Source organism: Alosa alosa, chromosome 16, assembly GCF_017589495.1.
Source record: "Alosa alosa isolate M-15738 ecotype Scorff River chromosome 16, AALO_Geno_1.1, whole genome shotgun sequence".
Lineage (NCBI taxonomy): Eukaryota > Metazoa > Chordata > Actinopteri > Clupeiformes > Clupeidae > Alosa > Alosa alosa.
Window position 1 is genome coordinate 852,397 of NC_063204.1, and position 22,658 is coordinate 875,054.

General features: G+C 40.3%; 1 protein-coding gene and 1 long non-coding RNA gene across 5 annotated transcripts in view; both read right to left on the minus strand.

Annotated features, from left to right (window-relative positions):
* nsun6 (NOP2/Sun RNA methyltransferase 6) overlaps positions 1-22,658 on the minus strand; it is a 50,962-nt gene that overhangs the window by 15,591 nt on the left and 12,713 nt on the right. For all 4 annotated transcript variants that reach the window (XM_048266636.1, XM_048266638.1, XM_048266634.1 and 1 more), the window contains 5 exons: positions 15,293-15,374; positions 14,416-14,535; positions 14,121-14,283; positions 8,870-9,018; positions 7,923-8,048 (listed from right to left, as the gene is read on the minus strand). In XM_048266636.1, the coding sequence (XP_048122593.1) occupies positions 7,923-8,048; positions 8,870-9,018; positions 14,121-14,283; positions 14,416-14,535; positions 15,293-15,374 (640 nt within the window). The remainder of the gene's footprint in view (positions 1-7,922; positions 8,049-8,869; positions 9,019-14,120; positions 14,284-14,415; positions 14,536-15,292; positions 15,375-22,658) is intronic.
* LOC125309605 lies at positions 4,694-6,553 on the minus strand. The gene is made up of 3 exons (XR_007196155.1): positions 6,301-6,553; positions 6,026-6,109; positions 4,694-5,631 (listed from the first exon to the last, which is right to left on the minus strand). It is a non-coding gene; the product is annotated as an uncharacterized LOC125309605 (long non-coding RNA).

Below are 22,658 nucleotides of genomic sequence, written 5' to 3' on the forward strand. Positions count from 1 at the left end.
ATATCTACTAGGAAGATTGCAAAAACGTTTGACTGTGTAAAGAAATATTTTAAAACGTTTCCAACTGTTTATTACTTGAATGCAAGATGACGATTGCCACAAACGTTTACCTCTTTTAGGAGAAATTTTAAGCTGACATGCAATTGTTACCATTCTATTAAACCAACGTTCACTGACAAACGATCAGGAAGCGGTTCTTCTTCCTACTCGGATACTAGGATCAAACAAATTAAGTTGTATCTCCGAAGACATTTTGTGCAACAGTTTTGACTCGAGTTTTAGCCAGGTTTTAGCACTGTAAAGTTGAATATGGAGCATAGCACAGGCAGAATCGGATGAGGACGCACTGGAGGGAGCGTCACAGTACTGTTAGCCAATCAGAGGCGTGGTCATTAACATGTCATGAATATTCATGAGGCAAATCCTGTCGTTCCTCCCCTCCCACTTTCCCCACCAAACTAGAACAGCATGAAATAGACGCAGGAGAGCATTTTTTTCACCAAAACCGGCTCACAGGGCATTCATTAATACTAGAGACCATGGCAAAATTAATGAAAAAATGATGAGATGAGACCTTTAACATAATGATTGATGGCAGAGTTGCAACGGTTTGGCTTGAATTCCCTGCTACTTGAAAACAAACTAGATGTACCGCAGAGTGGTACAAAATATGACCGCCGCCCATTGCACTAAATTGCATTATCCACACTCAATTCTCACTGGTATCTGCTAGACAACAAGTACCAAAACATGATTAGTTCATAGATTTCACATGTAAAATTGATTTTATACAACCCCACCCCCCATCTTGCCTGTTCATAATTCTGAGAAATTCTTGAATTGTGTGCATATGTGCGTGTACACTTTTATGTTTATGTGTGTGTGTGTGTGCGTGCTTGTGTGTTTGTGCATGTGCATGCATGCGTGCATATGTCTACTGTGTGAGTATGTGTCATACGTATGATTACTGTGAATGTATGTGTGTGCGTGTGTATCTGTTTATGCACATGTGTGCACATGGAATGGGTTAACATGACCCCTGGAGGCAAACATACAGAAAAAATTGGTCATCCTAGGCCCTACGGTTCTCAAGATATTCACAGAAAACTGGGTCTGCCCTACCCTCCTTTCGGGGGGTCCAGTACAGCAGGGGGCTACAGATCAAAAACGAAAAACGATGGTTCCATGCTATCCATGTGGGGTTACATGCCCACCAAGTTTCGTGTACCCCGGTCTTTCAGTGTCCCAGGAATCCTTGTTGGTGTATGGTCACTAAATGTACACATAAATTATTTTACTGTAAGGCCCCCCATGAACTAAAGTTCACAAAACTTGGCATGCATTCGGAGGGTGTCAATGATCCTACACTTTCAATTTCGTGCAGTTTTGACCATGTCAGCCAGAGATATTGTGATGAAAACACCAAATGTTTTGCTTTTTAATTTTTAACTAGGTGGCGCTATACATGAAATAAGTGGTAATGGGATGGGTTGACATGCCCCCTTAAGACCAACATACAAAAAAGAGGTGGACCTCCTAGGCCCTACGGTTCGAGATATTTACAGAAAACTGTCTCCGGCCACCTACAGGCCAGTTGGTGTATAGTAACATAAATTAATTTATTGTGTGGCCCCCCATGAACGGAATTCCACGAAACTTGGCGTGCATTCAGAGGGTGTCATAATGATCCTACACTTCCAATTTCGTGCAGTTTTGACTATGTTAGGTTACAGATACCTGCGATTACAACACCTCATTTTTACTTTTTTGTGTTTAACTAGGTGGCGCTATACATGAAATGAGTGGTTATGGAATGGGTTGACATGGCCCCTTAAGATCAACATACAAAAAAAATGGTCCCCCTAAACCTTACGGTTCTCGATATATTCACAGAAAACTGTCTGCCCTACCCTCCTTTCGGGGGGTGCAGTCCAGCAGGGGGGCTACAGATCAAAACGAAAAACGATGGTTCCATGCTATCCATATGGGGTTACATGCCCACCAAGTTTCGTCTACCCCGGTCTTTCAGTGTCCCGGAAATCCTTGACGGAAATTTGGACATGCGAAAAATAAAAAATCTGACTAAACCTATATGACCGCCGCTTCGCTGCGCGGCGGTCATAATAAGATGGATATTGCTGTTGGCGAACAGTGTGACACAAGTTAAGCTTTTATGGCAAAAGTTCCCAACTAGCTCCGCTGGTGGGAAACGCATGGGACTCATAGCGCTGTCCTATTGCGTGCAGAGGGAATTTGAAAGACAACCGATTATCCCGCCCCTCGGACTGAGCACTGCGAACGGTGAGTGCCTAGACCCTACATTTTAATGTGGGTCTGGCTCGTCAGGCTAGAATAATAGCAATGTGTTTTAAAAAATTGAATAAGGTTCAAAATCCTTAGAACAGCTGTTAATTCCATAATATTAATGCATTGGGAAAACTGCACATTCAATTTCAAATCAAAACATGACCAAAATTACGGTGGCCTGGAAGTGCAAAAAAAATAACAATGAATAATGAATTATTGAATTGTTATGATAATGAATTATTTAATGAATTATTTACAAGATTAAAAACAAATGTACAAGTTTTTTAAACAAATGTACAATGTTTTAAGCAAATTTACCATTTTTAAAACAAATTTACAAGTTTTAAACAAATTTACAATGAGTGAACAAATGTACGTTTTTAAACAAATCACATTACATTACAACGTACATTCTCTGGTATCACCATGTTCTGCCCTTACTGTGGCACCCCCACCAACAGTGGCCATTTCTGCCAGAAATGTGGCAAAAGCCTAACATTTCTGCCCTACGGAGACAATAAGGCGTCAAGTACGTTGGCTGTTGCTCTGTGCTGTCTGACTGAAAGAAAGCTCACGCAGCTTACCAGTCTCACGCTACTGTTCGAAAAGACCTCACTTCCTGTAGCCACTACTTCCGTCTATTGTACCTACCTAGCCTGACGTAGTCATACTCAATTCTAGTCAGAATTTGAGTCGGATACTGCTCCATTGAGCTGTGATTATGGGGCGTGTTTCAAACGAACCAGGAAAAAAAATGCCTCTGCACTCAATTGGATAGACCTACAACCAATCAGCGCAACGGAGTGTGTGACGTATGTAAAGCGACGCATAGTTGATGTCAACAGAACTCAACTGCACGCTGGAAGAAGTAGAAGAAGAAGATGAGTGTGAGCGATTTTCGCAGGTGTTGTAAAAATAATGTAAGGATACACAGAGTTCTTCAACACACGAACCTCATTTTTGAGAGAAACAGTAAAGGTGAATGTATATACGATCAAGTTATCCGTTTAGGATTACAACTCCACAACACGGCAAACAAATCGCATCGCATTTGTCGGTCCTGTCAGAACGTTATAACACGGTTGGAACGCGACATGCTCGTGTTTAAAAAAATGGACAGACGACGAAGGAGACCAGCCTGAAGAACCTTGTTCATCTGAGGCATTAGAGAAGAGACTCTAACCGGTACAAAAACGCGAAGAAGCATTACAGAGGTAAGCTTGTTAATACATTTCTACTTCTTATATGACTATGAGAATAACCTCGATTGCCACGTTTCACATGAGTTAATAGTGAGTTGTGATTATTGTCCAATGTGATAAACACTGTGCATTCCCACACTCCTCATTTCCGTGAAATCTATCTACGATTAAATCATCTAGGTCATATTTTGACATGCCTAGTATTCTGGAAGCCAGCCCGAATTTCAGTGTAGTGTGAGCAAATGTTACCAGGATAAACTTGTACCTGATGTGTAAGTTGGCCTCTGTCACTTTGTCAATATGTAGAAACTTAATTTTGTAACGGACTAGCATGTTATACAACCCCCACTTCTGTGCTCTGCACCTCTGTGGGGTGGGCAGTGTTTCTCTGACCTGCTCAGCAATTGCATCTGGTGTCACCATATTTAACAGTCTGTATTTTCCAATGTATTGTCAATGCACGTTATACTTATTAGGCTATTCTGTAATTCTTCACACTGATGTGTTCACTTATATTTCAGGTTGTCACCCATTTTCCATCCACTTGACCTCCACCTGGAACACCTAAACAATTTTCTCAAATAATTTATAAGAGGATTGAGACCAAACATGTCAGAAATGTCAGCAGCCAGAATCAGTAGGTCCATTGGCATCGTCAAAGAGCTAATGGACAAAACGGACACAGAGCTGGAGCTGACAAGGCCGACTGGCATTCATCATGTGGCCTGAGAACAGGAGGACGGTAAACGTTTTCAGGGAGACACAACTTTCCCAACAAAAATCACCCAGGCAGGCAGTATCATGCATTCCCGAATTTCAAGAGAAACTTATTGGCAAAGCTGAATTACCAGATGTGGATGAAGTCCAAAATAATGGACTGGCAAAATGTGCCTATTTAAATAATTAAGTAAATGTGAAATGTAAATGGTGATGGTAATTTGTAAATATTGTTTTCATAAATGACAATGTAAATAATTGTGTTTTCATATAATAGTTTAGTAGTATCCACATTCTTGAAAACATTTTGTGTTTTCTTATTGGTTGTATGTTCAAAGTTTAGCGTATATCTTCAAACATTACATATTATGTGTAGATATTAAAAATCTTTATTGACATGTCTTCTTGTTTGTATTTTAAATGCAGAAACATCACCAACCAGTAGAGAAGTATAAACCATTTTAATTTTATTCAAAAATATTAATGTAACAGAGGTAAAAAAAAAGGCATTTGCACAACAACAAGACCCTGAAGCTACAAATTTGAGCCTGAATTTGAAGCTAGTCTGAGATCTTCAACATTGACAAGCCTGATTCCAAGTTACTTGGTGATGATTGTATCTTATCATCCTCATCCTCGTCATCAAAGTAACCAGTGTAATCCATGTCAACCTGAACACGGTCATCCTGAACAACACTGTCATCAAACAAATTAGTTTGACTCTGTTCGATGTCATCAAAAACCTCATGCATAATTCATAGTATCTCTTTTGCATGTTCCAGTTTGTATGTAGGGAGATTATGGATAATGAAGTCCAGGTCAAATATCTGTGTGCACTGTTCTAAAACCGATCAATGAGTTCATCTCCAAAACCAGTGCAGGCTGTGTCGACTGTGTAAAGTGGTATGTTTGTATGGTCCTGAAGTAAACTACTCCTGTAAGTTTGTAACAGTTCCCTGATCAAAAGTGTGCCCTCAGGTGTGACTATTCTGTGTTTGTGGTGTGATGAAACCTCCCCTTGAAAGTGTTCATATTTGGGGATTAGCTCCCCACAACCTTCAGGTTCACAAGAACAAACAGAATGGCAGTGAGTGCAGCACAGATGTCCTAGATCAACAGATGTGGTGTGTTCCTCAAAATAGCAGTAACAAAGCTTTCCGCAGACAACTAGTGACTCCATTATAAAGTACCGTCTTAACTGCTGGGTCGAGCTTTGTACTAACATCCCTCACAATCCAGTGTAGGCACTCCAGTGTATGGCCAGGTACTTTAATCAGACCCAGTCTGATGTTTGTTCTGTTTGGGCTCAGAGCCAAAATGATTGGATTGTCCATCTGAAGCCGTTTCATAACCCTGGCTCTGGATTCCCGATCAGCAGAAGCGGTCAATGCCAGCACAGGTGTACCTGGAATATATAGCAGTACAAAAAGCAACCAATAAGTAACAGTAAAAATAAGCAATTATGAGTAGTATCATTTAGTACTTTTTAATGACTGTACTGACATCTAAAAAGAATACATCACTTATAAGGGGTACAGTGACTACCAATATGGGTATGGTGCTTGAGTACATAAAGCAACACCCAAATGAATGGACGATTTGCATCTGAATGGGCAACCAGTTCCTATGGCCACTTGGCCAGTGCGAATGCAAGTGGAAACCGGTTTTGGGGGAGAGTGGTTAGTGTTTAGAAGTGGACAGGTTCCTGTAATGCAACTGATTTCAATTAAAGTGGTGAATTACACTAAGTGTAGAAAACATCGAAGACTGAACATGCAGGAAGTCGGTTTTGTACATACTTAGCAGCTTTAACTAAGGATCTAAGGTCCCCCAACTTGGCGAAGCTGTCGCGAAATGGCGTCTGCCCTTTTAAAGCCTGACCACTGAGAGAAATAAAACAGTAACCTACATTAGAATGTTTTAACAGCTAGTTCGCTACAATCACACTAACGTTATGATTGTACCAAGTCTGAGTTAGCTTAACGCATAACGATACCTACTATGTTTACAACATGGGATTCATATCAATGACATTGGGAGTTATTTACTAAGTCAGACAGTTAGATCCTCTTACCATTTGTAAGTTAGATGAACTTCGGCCCATGACGATACCCATTACGTTGGCTTGAAAAACATAGGAGCCTAGCATGTCCCTCCACTTGTTGTTCAGCAGCCAGGATTCCGGGCTTCAAAAAAGGATCTGGCAATGACCGCTGGCTATATCCACCTCGTTGTGCACGCCGAGTTGCATCGTCGTGATGCCCATTTCAGTTGCTTCGGCAAAAACATCTTTCTTATCAACAAATGCCTTGATCCCGTTACTCTGTTCCTCTTTTAAAATCAATTAAACTGTCGATATCTTCTAGAACAGACCTGATAGCAGAATCTACACATCTCAATTCTCCAGCGGCAGCCATCGTTGTTGTAAACGAATTCAACCCAAGCGCTCTTTGGTGACGTGGTTGATTACGTTACTGTTGAACATCTGTCCATCATCGTATAAAGCCCGCCCTGACAATTTGATTGGCCTGCCAGCTTTTGGGCGAGCATACTCGCGCCACTATGGATCAATGCCAGACCGAACTTCCCGACCTCAAACGTTGTGGGCGGGACTATGTTCGGAATGGCACCCAGGCTAGTACCTACCCTTTCCATAAAAAACGTACATTTGTTTAAAAACTTGTAAATTTGTTCACTCATTGTCAATTTGTTTAAAAACTTGGAAATTTGTTCGCTCATTGTAAATTTGTTTAAAAAAATTTAAATTTGCTTAAAACATTGTACATCTCTATAAAAACTTGTACATTTGCTTTTAAACTTGTACATTTGTTTTTAATCTTGTAAATAATTAATTTACCACTGTTTTTTGTTTTGTTTTTTTGCACTTCCAGGCCACTGTACAAAATGGATCAAGTTTGTGTTATACCTTTACAGAAAGTGAAGAAAAAGGATTGTTAAAAAAAAATGTTTGCAAATGTTGCAGTGTTTGCATTTTTCTTTACAAGCTCAAACATGAAAAATGTCTCAAGATTTTGCTTTACTTTGAATCACTGCACTTAATATCTAGTTGCATTATCATTATTTCTGAGAATTGCTTCACATCTGTGTTGCATGGAGTCAACCAACTACTGGCACCAGTGAACAGGTATTCCAGCCTAGGACGATTGAACTACATTCCACAATTCCTCTGTATTTCTGGGTTTTGCCTCAGAAACAGCATTTTTTGATGTCACCCCACAATTTGATTGAGGTCTGGGGATCGGGCTGGCCACTCCATAACATCAACCTTATTAGTCTGGAACCAAGGCTTTGCCCGCTTACTGGTGTGTTTTGGTCTTGTTGAACACCCATTTGAAAGGCATTTCCTCTTCAGCATAAGACAACATGACCTCTTCAAATATTTTGATGTATTGAAACTGATCCATGATCTCTGGTGTACGATAAATAGGTCCAACACCACAGTATGGGAAACATCCCCATAACCTAACCCTAACCCTAACCCATAACCTAACCCTAACCCATAACCTAACCCTAACCCTAACCCTAACCCATAACATGAGTTGTGCACCACCATGCCTTACTGTCTTCACAGTGTACTTGGCTTGAATTCAGTGCATGGGGGACGCAGACAGTTTGTCCAATGACCCACATGCACTGAATTCAAGCCATGTGTGTGTGTGTGTGTGTGTGTGTTACCTGAGGCTGAAGTGTTAGATATGGAAAGGTTCTGAGGGCCCAGGCCACTTGTTCCTCATTCTCCGCCAGAGTGACAGTACAGGTGCTGTACACCAGCACTCCACCCCGCTTCAGCAGATGCACTGCCTAACACACACACACACACACAGAAAGCACTGTTAATGTGAGCGTGTGTGTGTTTGTTTGTGTGTAGTATTGTGAGTGTGTTTGTGTGTAGCATTGTAAGTGTGTGTTTGTGTTTATGTGTGTGTGGCATTGTTATTTAATGTGAGTGAGTGTGTGTTTGTGTGTGTGGCATTGTGAGTGTGTATGTAGTAGGGGTGTGCATCTCTCCCTTTTAAGATGATTCGATACGTATCTAGATCCATAAGCTACGATACGATTCAGAAACAATAAGTTTTAATACAGAATGATTCGGAGCGATTTGATCTGATTCAATACACTTTGAGTCTTGGAAAATACTTATCCATTTGCATCGGGATTGAGATGATTAGAACTTAGCAGTCAATTTGAATGCAACAGTTTTGAAGAAATTCGTGCAGCGTGCTAATGATGCTAACTGGATTTAATAGCAATTTAGCCAGTCGTCTTGCATGATTGTGAATGGTTGGATTACATGTGCATGAGGAGGGATGCGCCTGTTGAGAGGGAGAGAGAGAGTGCACAGGGCAAGGACTCATTGAGAGTCTGTGTAGGTAAGCCCACTTCTATTGCCTACTCTGGTAGAGTTGCACATACTAGTCACAATGCAAGATATATTTAGCCTATTTATTTATAGACAACGTAAGGCGGGAGATGTGTGTTGCTTTTAATTATCGAATGTATTTTTTATTGATATCGATTACATGTCTATTGCGATACATATATATACATATACATACGTGTGTGTGTGTTTGGTGGAATAGCCACAGTGTGTGTGTGTGTGTGTGTGGGGGGGGGGTCCACACCGTGTTGAAGAGCTTCCTCTGTAGCGGCTGGTAGGATCGGATCTCCTTCAGGCTGCTGCTGACGGCCATGTTGGGTCTCTGGCCGAGGCCACTGCAGGGAGCGTCTAACAACACCCGGTCAAAACTCCCCTCGGGGAACGGGGGGCCGTCTGCAAACGACACCACAAATCACCACTGAAAAGCACACTATTATATAGAATAAATACTGCAATACTATAATACTAATAATCATACTGTGTATGGGATAATGGACGACACGGTGGTCTGTTAACAGAAATTAATGCATGGTCGAGGTTGTAAAATGGCCCGACGCGAAGAAATTAAGTGCATTAATTTCTGTTAACAGACCACCATGGAGTCCATTATCCTGCTTATTCCACTGTTGCCACTTGTGTTGTGTTCATTTCCCGTTACAATTTTAACGTTTTAATAGCTAAAACTGTCGTAATGTTAATAGAACTACTTTCTTCCGACACATATCAACTAGGGGTGGGCGATATACATCATCTGCGATAATATTGTGACTGTTGTTTTAACGATGTGCAAATATACATTAAGGTGAGTCCAAGAAATTTAACTTCTTTCACCACTTGGATTGGTGTGCTCCATCCATGTAGAGAAGAGGATCAGGATGTAGTGATCTTAGCTGACAAAAATGAGTACAGACAGTTTTAGATTTAGAGAACTTGAAGCCATTTTGAATCAACCAAGTTGTCTTTCAATCGTACTCATGCATTTTCCTCTATAGCAGATACAGAGGTCATCGACATAAAGACTACAAAATAGATGTGGGCTGATTGCTTGTATGATGCTATTGATTTTGACACTGAATAGAGTGACAGAGAGGATGCTGCCTTGAGGGACTCCTAGCTCTTGAAAATGTGGAGTTGAAAAGGTAGTGCCCAGTTGGACCTGAAAATGTCTATTGGACAAAAAGTTTGAGATAAAAATGGGCATACGACCTGAATCCCATGCAGTACAGATCCTTCAGAATGCCATATTTCCAAGTTGTATCATAGGCTTTTTCAAGGTCAAAGAAAACTGCTACCACATGTTCTTTTCTGATGAATCCATCGCGTATAAAGGACTCCAGTCGGATGAGGTGGTCCACTGTACTCCTCCCCTTCCTGAAGCCACATTGATATTCAGTCAGATGTCCCGCTGTTTCAAGCATCCAAACTAGTCTATTGTTCACCATCCTTTCCATGGTTTTACATAAACAACTAGTCAAGGCTATTGGACGATAGTTTAAGGGGTCAGTGTTGTCTTTGCCTGGTTTGGGAATTGGAATAATAAATGCTTTCTGCCAAGACGGAGGAACATTTCCTGATTCCCAGAGTGCATTAAATATTTTCAGGAGCTGGACTATTGCATTGGATGGCAGGTTTTTTAAGAACTGATAGTGAATTGCATCAGGGCCCACTGCAGTGTCATTGGAGTTTCTTATAGAACGAAGAAGTTCTTACATTGAGAAAGGCTGATTGTAAGGTTCTGTATTATTTGACAGGAAATCCAACACCTTACCCTCCTCTTTCCTGCGCAGAGCAAGAAATTCAGATCGACAATTTTCACAGAGGAGTTCTTTTCAAACGTTTCAGCAAGCTTGTTGGTTACCACCTTTTGCTTTCATCTTTTTAATGAAACTCCAAACCTTTTTTTGAGGACACTTCGGATGTAAGGCTGGAAACATATTGTCTCCAGCTTTGTGCTTTGGACACATTGATAGTTCTACGTGCTTGAGCTCGGCAGATTTTCAATTTAATGAGATTTTCTGTTGTTGGATGTTTGTTAAAAATTCTCTCTGCCTTCTTCCGGGAATCAATTGCCTTTTGCAGTTGTCGTCAAACCATGGGTTGGACTTACGGTGGGAGCTTTCCTGGAGGTCTTAGGGACAGTTTCTTCGCAATTGCTATCAATGTCTCAGTGAAGTACTTAACAGGATTTTCAATTTTTTGGGGCAAGTGGCCAAGTTGGGCGTCACAAAGGTGTTGGAAGACAATCCAGTTAGCTTTTTTAAGTTGCCATCTTGAAGGTCTGAGCTGTATATCTGCTTCAGTAGAGGTCATGATCAAGGGGAAATGATAAACCCCCACGAAGGTCATCCAAGGGTTGCCAAGAGAAGTCAAGCAAGGCGTGAGGATGTGCATATTGATAGGTCAATGGCAGAGTAAGTACCATGTCCAGGATGTAGGTAGGTAAATGATCCATCATTCCAGACATAATTAATTTTTAGTTATAAAATCTTCCAAAGTTCTGCCTTTAGCATTTGAATGATTGTCACCCCATGTAGGGTTATGCACATTAAAATCCCCTAAAAGGAGGTATGGGGTAGTTCAGGTATTCAGTTAAGTCACCCAGGTCGTGCAAAGTTATAGTGACATCAGGAGGAATATAGACAGAGCACAAAGTAACTACCTTATGAAGTGTAATGCGGACTGCCACCACTTGTAGGTGGGTAGTGATTGCAAGTTGGCTGTGAATTATGTCATTTTGTACCAGGACAGCTGCCCCACCAGAAGGCCGATGGACATTTGGGCCATAGGTATTAAACATTGCATAGTTTTTTAAAGCAACACCAAAGAGTTTTTTGTACCTTAAAATAATGTTTCCAAAATTGTTTCCGTGGTTCATCAACTCGTAACAGGGTGAACGGCACTTCTGCATTCGCTTCGCGGCCCTCTATCGGCTATAATCGCACTATGTAAGTTTGCCAGATCGGGTAGCGGGCTTGTAGTTTGATGGAATGAGACATAAGAAACTACACATTTGACTTGCATGATGTCGCAATACATAATACTTTCATAAAATCATGCAACATATTCTACCTTGTCTATGGACATCGTTATTTGCAAAGCCGTTGCTGGATAAACAAATAGCGTGCGTGCAACAGAGGAAAAGTTATTTGGTGTTACTTTAAGGATACATTATTATTTGGTGATGGGTGAGTCTCTTGAAGACATAAAACAAGAGGATTAAAAAGTGCAGATAATCGCTGCAGTTCAGAGAAGTTTGTTTTAAAACCACGACAGTTCCATTGTATAATATGGCTAGCTATTGTCATATGAGTAAAACAGGAACAGGGCCCTTGCTCCTACTCTTGGGGAGGAGCTTCACTCTGCAGGGGTTGGAGGTTCCTTCATTTCCACATCCTTACAGTTTTCCTTTTTATGTTCTTGACTTGATTTAGACTGGGAAGAAGTACTTGTTGATTTATTTTTCTCTTTTGGTAGTTGTGGGGGTTCAGGCATGAGTGACGATTGACTGGCAGTAGTCTGGGAATTCCTATTTTTTGTTTTACTTGAAGTTGAAGATGTTTTGCCACTAATTATTTGCGGCTTATCTTTGTGCATCCAGGTAAAGTCGGTTTGACAATCAGTAGACTTCGTAGGGGGTTTCACAATAGAAGCAAAAGATTGCTGGAACTTTGACAAGGAAAATCCTTCCACCTGTTTCCTCGCCTGTGGATAGGTAATTTTCTTAGTGACCCTAATCCTTTGAAGTCCTTAGATGAGGCTGGATGGTTCCCTTGGTACAGCAGACTCTTTTATTTTTGCAACTAGCAGAGCCATGGCCAAATTTGTGGCAATTGAAGCATCTCGACAGATTGGGAATGTATTTATCAACCTGCACACTTAAATATCCAATTAGGATTCTTTCAGGGGGATCATGCAGATTGAAGGTCAGGATGTATGTACCAGTCTTGAATGATTGTCATCTCTTTTTAAGGTAATTCTCCTCACATGAGTTACTCCTTGTTCGTTCAGTTCAGTAACTATGTCAGCTTCTTCCATTTCATTCAGGTCTCTAGTGCGGATTACTCCTTTGCAACTATTGAGATGGGGGTGAGGAAAGGTCTGCATAGGTATTCCTGCTAAACTATTACAACGTAATAAATTGTCTGTATGGGACTTTCTTGCACATTCAACTAAAATCTGACCAGAATGCAATTTCTTAACGTCTTTAACCGTCCCTGCTATTCCTGCAATTCCTTTCTGAATCACAAAAGGGGACAACTTAGCAAGGGGCGTGTCTGGTGATTTAGATTCAAGAATTATGAATTTGGGCCAGTTATTCATTTTAGGGGGGTATATAAACGCCATGTCAGAGCCGTTGTCTGAATCGTAATCCATGACTCTTTTTTTTGTTGGGTTGATTTGTAGCCATATTTTGTGGATAAAAATTCACCATCTCTGCTCCTCATCCACCTCGGAGCCCAACAAGGGGATGCACAGAGCTGCGGTTCTCCTTCAGATATGCACCAAGGTTACAGGGATGGTATACTCGAGCGATGAAAACAAAGAGTTCATATCACTCGATTGACCCTATGCCAAAGTCTTTAAGGAAAAAATAAAAAGCATGGTCCCTCAAAATATTCCACAGAACTTTGACAAGCCGGTTGATTGGAGCGGGTCCCTCCAACCTCCCGTCTAAGTGAAGTAAGAGCCAAAGTACTGTGTTGGACCTGTGGGGGCCGCAGCGAGCCACATTCCTCAAGCACCAGGCGATCGTCCTCCACTGACATGGGTAGCAACTTATGGCAAACAAGTCGCCCCATTTGTCGCCTCTTACGGCAAGGGGGTGCTAGGGACCTAATCTACCCCGGGTCCCCACAGGGGGGGTTTGAACAGAACTTCAGCTTCAGACTTTCTCTTGGGAAAACTGTTAGGCCTAGTCATCTTCTCTAATGTAGCTGGCTAGACCATGTCATTGCCACACACACAAGTGGGGGCAAAATTGGAAATGTGTCAGAGTGATGCATTGGTTGATTTGGTTAAAAAGTCACAGGTTAGGTTATTGGTTATTATTGTATTGATGTTATTCATAAATAATGAGCTGTAAAGTAACTCAGACTTTTACAAATGTTTTTTAAAGGATATCGACTAATTATCGTTATCGTCAAAATCACAAAAAATAGAGATATTATTTTTTGTCCATATCGCCCACCCCTAATATCAACTAATTTCTCAACTTGCAGGACAAACTGCAGTTACTAGTTCTAAATGGATGGTTGCTACGGCCAAAGGCCAGTCTTTAGCTCTATCTCTCCCTTTGTCAAGCGGGCGTATCCCAAGATTCTGATGAACTTTAGCATTGAAACATCGCCATTTTACTTAGCCTGCTGTCATCCATCTAGCTAAAAGCCACCTCCGTCATATGCTACACAATGTGGCCCACGTGCTCTTTAGTAAAGTAGTGCCCACGTGCTCTTTAGTAAAGTAGTAGGTAGTGCCCACAGCCCAGTCCTACTCACTAGCTCCATCCCACATGCTCTTCTGGCTGGGGCTGGTCCCCGTGGCAACGGCCTGGATGCTGTTGCAGCAGAAGGCCTGGATGCAGTCCAGTTGCTGATTGGCTGCATTTTCACGGAGCTTCTCCACTTTGGACCGGATCTTGTCTAGCGCCACTACCACTCCCTGTGAGGGACAAACAGAGTAACTCAACTCAGATAGGACACCCGAAGGAACAATATAAACTATCTGGCGCACACAAACACACACACAGACCCCTAAACAGATATCCTCCACACACACACAGGTTTGTCTGACCTGGTTCCTCATCAGGGTGGCGATGTGTGTGGTTTTCCCTCCAGGTGCAGCACACATGTCCAACACACACTCTCCCGACCGCGGCCCCAACACATGACTCACCAACACAGAGGGCAAGTTCTACACACACACACAATAATATATTTATATAATAAATACCAACACAGGGGGCAAGTTCTACACACACACACACACAATAAGATATATATATATATATATATTTTTTTATATAATAAATACCAACACAGGGGGCAAGTTCTACACACACACACACGATAATAATATGAATTATCCAGTTTTATATATACTGTATACATATATTATAAGTACAATTCTACACACACCCAATGTATTATAATAACAGTTCTACACACACCCAATGATAATATAAAAGAAACAAAGACGTCATTCTATAATTCGGGCTATTTTTCAAGTAGGGGTGTAAGAAAATATTGATAAAATGAGATATCGCAATATTTCATTCGGCAATGCTGTATCGATATTCAAAAAAAATAATATTGATGTTTCTTTAAATTATTAATTTTTTTTTTTTAAGATTTTTTAAATTAATAGTTTACATGAAAGCACTTTATTTTGATATTGATATAGGCAGAACTGTACTGTTCCATTCTATATACTGATTTTATAGCAGTTAATGGGTTAATCCCCCCAAAATAGATTGTTAGATTTAGTAACTTTATGTTTAGTCAAGTTGAATGTATGAATCAGTAGTTGGAGACAGTCAATAATATGGGGGAAGTTATTTATAAATAAATAACAATGAACCCAACACCTGACTCAACAACAAAAAGGGTAAGTTCTACAAACACCCAGAAATATACACATATGACAATACAAACAAACACAATATACAGACCTGCAGAAACACTAGATGTGGCAGAACTCTGTCAAAACATGGAGTGATGTACAAACGATCGGTCATCCTCACAGCCACTCCCCCACACACACACACACACACACACACACACACACACACACAATGGAGTCATAACATGGGCAGTATATCCATGTAGATCTATGATGATCATTTATAATATTAAAGATCATGTAAACCAAACATCAATGCACCATATATAAAGGGTTTTATTACATACCCAGACAAATCTGAATGTATAACCTACCCAGACTCAAAACCTAAAGGACCCAAAACCCTAAAGAACTTGAGGCTCATTACAGAGAAATATCCATTATTAACTAACCATTTGTTCTATCTTAACTTAAGTTTCACAGATAAAAAAAATCCTTTCTTCCTATTACAGGTGCAATTCCTAAACTCATGGTTGTGTCATATTTGATCTATTTGGGGTGTCACGATTGTCAAAATCCTCGATTGTCCCTTTAATTTTCGATTTTAAAGTCACGATTCGATTCGATTTTCAATCTCTTTTTAATATTGCTATTAAAGCAACACCAAATAGTTTTTTTACCTTAAAATAATGTCATGCAAAATATTCTACCTTGTCTTTGGACATTGTTATTTGCAAAGCCGGTGCTGGATAAACAAATAGCGTGCATGCGACAGAGGGAAAGTTCTTTGGTGTTGCTTTAAGGCATTCCTTCTGTTGTTTACTTTTTTGGCCTTTTCCTATTCTGTTTTGGGGGCTTTTGTTTCGAATCTGCTTTTCATTTTGAAACTGTTCCAACCGCACATTAAACATAGACGTGAACATAGTGAAATGAAACAACACAGAATGATAATTTGATTGTTTTAGCACACTCCGAAGGGACCCAAGGTTAGTGTTCATGGAATATGCACTTGTCAAAGCGTGGGCAGTATATCCATGTAGATCTATGATGATAATTTATAATATCAAAGATCATCGACTATTTTAAAACTGTTTTGTTAAACTATTCGACCGTAACACTTGCCATCACGCATGCAAGTGTTACGGTCGAATAGTTTAACAAAACAGTTTTAAAATAGTTCTTAGGCTATTTAAGCATGCAATTTGTGTCCATATGTAGGCTATAAACTACACTTCTGTGAGCCTAAAAGGCACGTAATAGCCAGCTCAGGACGCGATTTAGTTCAGGTCGGATTAAATTACAGCTGACCCTGGGTGCCTGTAGTCTTTTCTGACAGTCCGTCAAAAAGCAGCAACTAGACTTTTAGACGTTCGCTATCGCATAATTTAGGACTTGTCTACTATGTAGGCCTAAGGGATAACGTCCGCCGAGGTGTCCCATTATTAACAATTAATTGACGAGGCGGATGCAAAGAACTCCCGACGCACAGCACCCGAGTTTGTAGGCCAACTAGTAAACGGTAGGCTATATCACTAACGTGCATCAATCGGGAATTTGCTAAATGAAGGAGGTGGGTGCTTAAGGCTACTTATTGATCCGGATCAAAGAGACAATAGCATAGAAAGTGGTGTTTTTGTAACTTCACTGTAGATGATTGTGATTCACATTGCAACTTCAGAAATGTAAGGTAGGCCTACCTTCCTTACCTTCGAAAAATAGCTCCGTACAGCTGAAGCCCAGTCTACAATAATTCTAAACTTTCTCTGTGTTCAGTCTTCGATCCTGATTGGCTGCATTTGTTCTAACTAACAAATCAAACGGTGTAGTGGGCGGGACAATGCTCTCGACCACAGAGTAGCAAATGCAGGGAGTGAGAGACGCTTTACAGACAAAGTAGCGCTTTTCATTCTTTATCCATTTCAGTATCGGCTTATCGGTGGAAAAAATGACTGATACCAATTATTATAAAAATGCTAAATATTGGCCCGGCCGATAATTGGTCGATCCCTAATGAGAATATATTTTCAAACAATTCACATTACACCGGTCATATTGAATTTGAATTTGAACTTGAATGTCCCCTTGGGGATCAATAAAGTATCTATCTATCCATCATATCCTGGGACCCAGCCCAGGGTTTCCGGCAGCTAAGGTGATTGTCACAGTAAGTGAAAACATTGTAGGCTACACCAAATTCCTTATGGAATTTAATGAATTGCCCTACCCCCACCCCAGGAGGTTAAGGACACTAGGTGGCCATCACAATTTAAACCTGAATTACCCCAGCCGCCACACTTGGAGGTATATAAAGAGGACACTAGGGATTGCCATCATATATAAAACATATATATTATATAAACATATATTTATATAAACATAAATATTACAAATAAATAATATACCTGCAGTGCTAAACATATATATTATATAAACATATATAAGGCATATAATATATATAATATTATATATACATATATATATATATATATACACACACACACATACAGTATATATAAACATATATATTATATATATATATACACACACACATACTGTATATATAAACATATATATTATATAAACATATATATATATATATATATAATATAATATTATATATAAACATATACACACACACACATACAGGATTCGATTTGTGTAAAAACCAGCAGGGGGGATGATTTTGAATAAGTTTGTAACCCCGCCCCCCCAAAAAAAAACAAATGAACGAACGATTCATAGCCTACAGTGGGTCCCCGTTTGGACGGGTTCCTTCAGGAATCACGCCCCCATTTTCTCAGCAGAAATGCCACAAACTGCAGTTGACACAAACAACCACAAGGTGTCACTTTGGAGTTCTGCCACTACTATTTTGATACGACTTGACTTACTGCTTCCATGATGCATTTTCCAAGTCAGTAGAACAATCAGAGAAAAGCTGAGCCATTACCAAACATATATGATAATACAATAGCGTGAGTTTATATATCTTATACCCTATTTGTCACAGTTACTTATAGATTTGATAGTGTAACGATAAAGCATGAGACTTTCAGCGGGAACTTAAATTGGCACGGACAAAACAATCTAATATGAACTTAAATTGATCAAGAAAGCGGTAGTTTAAGAACTTACACTTGACAAAACAATCTAATATGAAAATGTAGATGCAATTGTTGTAAGATGGTGCAGCTCCTTTAATCAGAAAAAAAACTTTTTGCACAAAAACAGTGTGCAGGGATGGAGAATGGAGAGGGTCAAAACCAAAAGCGAGATGGGATATGTGTTACTCAGTTAGAACTTAGATGCGTGTGGAAAGTGCTGTTGAGACTGGGCTTTAACTAAGAGTCATATTCAAAATAATGCAAAAAATAAATCCGCCAGATAAAACCAATTATCCTCATTCATTGCAAACAAAGTGTGGAGAAGCGCCATTATGCATGCCTGCTTCAGTAAATATTTTAAAAAAAGATCCATACCTGTACGTTCAAATTATTCGAAAAATATATCAAAAGCACCTTTTGGCGCCAATAGTTTGAATGTAGCATGTTGCTATTTAAACAAAAGCTTGACAAATGATTTAGCTAATTGATTATAGCCTGTACAGCAATTGTTGAACATTTACCTGTACAAGTACATTGTTAGCCTACAGACCAATTTCCATAGTGCACATCTTATCAACAGTTTGAATGTCGTGTGTTTCTGCATTGACAAATACCGTTCAGCACAATGATTCATGCCCAATTTCCCCTGTTAAAGTGTTCGCCTTTGTTACACTATTTGGTTTCATGATGTAGCCTATGATAAACACCATATGGCCAAATACTCAGCTAATGTTATAGGCTATACAATTTCCTCTTAAAGACAAGCTGGTGTAGCTTATTAGACTAGGCTACTATTAAAATGCACCGACGGTAGCCTTGGCTATGTGTAAAGTAAGCTATCGCATGATTTCATGCACGTAAGTTCATGCATCTGTCAAGTTCGTACAGGGCCTAGCACCCCCTTGCAACGGCCCTGCAGCTCCTCCTAAGACAGCGAGGAAAAAGTTAAAATACGCGATAAACCCGGGAAAAGTTGACAGGTTTGTTTCGGTCCCAGTGATTATTTGTGAATTTGTGCAAACGACAGCCTTTTCAAGGCATTTCAAGGAAGGAGTCGTAGCATGCAAACTCCCAAATTGACCCAGTAGACAGAAGGCATCAATAGCCTAAATTGTTGGGACTGGGGAGGGTCATGCGTTTTTTCTCAATCACTTTGGAGTGTCATAGAAAAATGTCTTGCTGGCGAGGGAGGGTCATGTCTTTTTTGACTAACGCTCCCAAAACTCCTCCGGTAGCCCCTTAAATAAATAACGAACAGTCCCTAATTGATTATAGCCTGTAGGCCACCACCAGCAATTGTTGAACATTTACCTGTACAGGACATTGACAGTAGCCCAGCCTAACAAGCAGATGTTGCAAAAAAGACGCAATTAATCAGAAATAAATAATGTAATCTGCATCGCTTTATTTAACAAACTGCAAGCAACAAGAGGGTTGAGCTCGCTGTGAGGCCAAACCCAAGAGCAGAGCCTATCTGCTAAGGCACTCGATAGGCTATAACGAGCTGTGTGCGCCTGGAAAGACAATAAGGTGCTTTCTGAATAGCACAGCGAAGACGGCTCTGGTCATCCCATACCCTCCCCCCACTTCCTGTAGCCTACCATTATGACTTTGCCGTTTTGGGACATTAAGCTTTTTCACGTCAAGCCCCCCCCCACCCCCTTCTTTCACAAGCAGTGGGGAACAAAAGTAAGACTTTTTTGGTAGACAAAGGAGGGTTCTCCCGCTTCTGTCGTTTGGCCATAATCCGGTGCAACCAGGCCAGGACAGATATTTTAGAACAGGGGTGTCAAACTCATTTTCATAGAGCCACATCATTGAATTTATAGGTTACTGAGGGCCACATAATCGGTTAACATGTGCATGGTGCAACCATGAAATCGGTATTGCAGTATGGCTTATTCAAAATTGGTGTGTAATGGTCCTAACCACTTTAAAACAGTGTGGCTGAAATAAAAAACAAACACCCTACAACAGTAACATTTTCAAATGGAACTTCTAGGCCTACAGTATTAGTTAACAACTGATCAATATGCATTCATGGACTGACATTGATGAGAATAAACTGCAGTCAATAATGTGCATAACAATGTCCATAACACATATCACCACTAAAATTAACTGTGGCTAAGAAAGGTACTGTGTGTGTGTGTGTGTGTGTGTGTGTGTGTGTGTGTGTGAGTGAGTGAGCGAGAGAGAGAGAGCTATGGTACGTACACCCACCCACCCCCACCCCCGCAAAAACAAATTCAAAAGTAGCCTACATAGCATAACATTATCCACATGCAATAATACAACAACAACGTCTACGATGACTTATTAATTTGGACAAATTGATACAGCCCTATAGCTAAAGTTACCTTTAGTTTTGTTCTAGCGTACCGTGACGTCTGGCTTTAAACAGCTGTATTCTAACGTTCTGACAAGCACACCAATTGCCTACCTTGTTCTTGCCCATCTGGAATAACTCCTCTAGCTTTGCTGTCTCCATCCTTTCTGTTTTCGTTGTTTAAACTTGTGATCTCCATAACTAGTGAATTAGCCCAACATTGTGTGCTGATAACCATATATAGATAGCCCAGTAAAAGAAAACAACAAGTAGCCTAGTTGTGCCTGCGTGCGTATTCTGTCTTTAAAGTTAAATAATGTTCTGCACCTTTTACTAAAGAATAAAGAAAATTAAGAAGACATCTGAGCTGCACCGGCGTCTCTCTTTCTCTCTAACACTTTTTGGCTTTGGCTAAATATTTCTAAAATCATTTGAGTTTCACTAGTCACATGTTTTAACAAGCAACACTTCTTATTGAACTAATAACAGACGTGTGTCGAAAATTGACTTTATTTTCCATACGGAGAAATAATATATGCAGAGTCTACCAAAGGTCAATCTTGCCAAAAAAGCCCTCAAACCTGAAAACACATGAGGCAAAAGTGCAAAAAAATCACAAAACTAACTAAACTTACACGCGCATATTTTTGTATTGCAATCATTGTAGCCTACAGTTGTAACAGCGCGTAACAGTCGTTTTACTCCCCTTATGCGCTCATTATAAAGAACGTTTAACGTGTCCCAAAATCAGCTATCAATTAATCACCAAACGTCTTATAAACAAGTATTGCCAGGAGCAACACCTTGCAAAAAATGATAACAATAGGCCTTTATATGGCTCTGCTCCTGCCTAGATTCGAACTCAGAACTGCCTGAAAGTTGCAGACCTGTTCTGGATATACGTGCATTAACCCACTCGACCGTCAGACAACGCTATCTGATTCGAGTAGCCTATTGGGTAGGAATGTAGCCTACACTGGTTGCTGTGGCACAGTCTTGAGTGACCGAATTCGTTTTCCTTTGTCATATGAATGTGGTCATTTTGTTAACATTACTGTTAAGGAGATGCTGTAGGCAAAGGCTATATTTCAACCTCGTTAGTGTAGTAAAAAAAAAATCAGAACTATTCCCAAGGTTTCTGGGCAGCATATTTATGTTCTGTTAGCAAACGAACTTCTCATGACTACCGACAAAGTAGCCTACTGCCAGCTGACGAAGCTCTCATTTTAAAACATTACTGAGAGACAGGCACTGTACAATCAAGAAATCTTGCCACTGAATCCAAAACTATGTTAAACATTATGTACAAAGCTTAGGCTACAGTGGATTAGCATGTTGCAGGGGTTGCTAAAAACACAGAGAAACGCTGAAAAACTTCGGCCAATCACAGCCCTTGCTGTCGAATCGCCGTCCGTTCGACCGTGGAACGCCACAGCAGACTATGCTGCCCCCAAGTGGCTGCAGTTGTACTTACATTTCACCCAGCTGCGTGAATCACCTTGATCGTGAATGAAGTGTCAATTTTTAACTGGGACCCACTGTAGTAAAGTCATGGCTAATAATACCCTATATTATTTTTGCCACCTTTGTAACATTTTAGTTTTAGTTTACCTTGTATGACTTTAAACAGCGAGTGTGCTTGGTATGATGATCAGCTCCTCTAATGCAGGGTAGGACTACGTTTTGACAAGCATACAAATTCACCTTGTTCTTGCCCAATCTGAAATGACTTCTCTACTTTTGCTGCCTCCATACTTTCTGTATTTGTTGTGTAAAAAAACGTTGTATATGATGGTACTGAAGTCTTAAGTTAGTGAATTGGCCAACAGTGTTAGTTGGTAACCAAATAGCCTACACATTGCGCTGCACTGCGTGAGGCTACGTGCATTCTCTCTCCTGCTGATTTATGTTCAGTAGCCAAGTCGCGTAATATTGCAAAAGTTGAAAAAATAAATGTGTTTATTGTAGCCTACAGAAAATAAATAGCCCATCACACTGTCAGTTAATTACCTACAGTGCAGTGAAGAGTTTGGAGAGTAAAG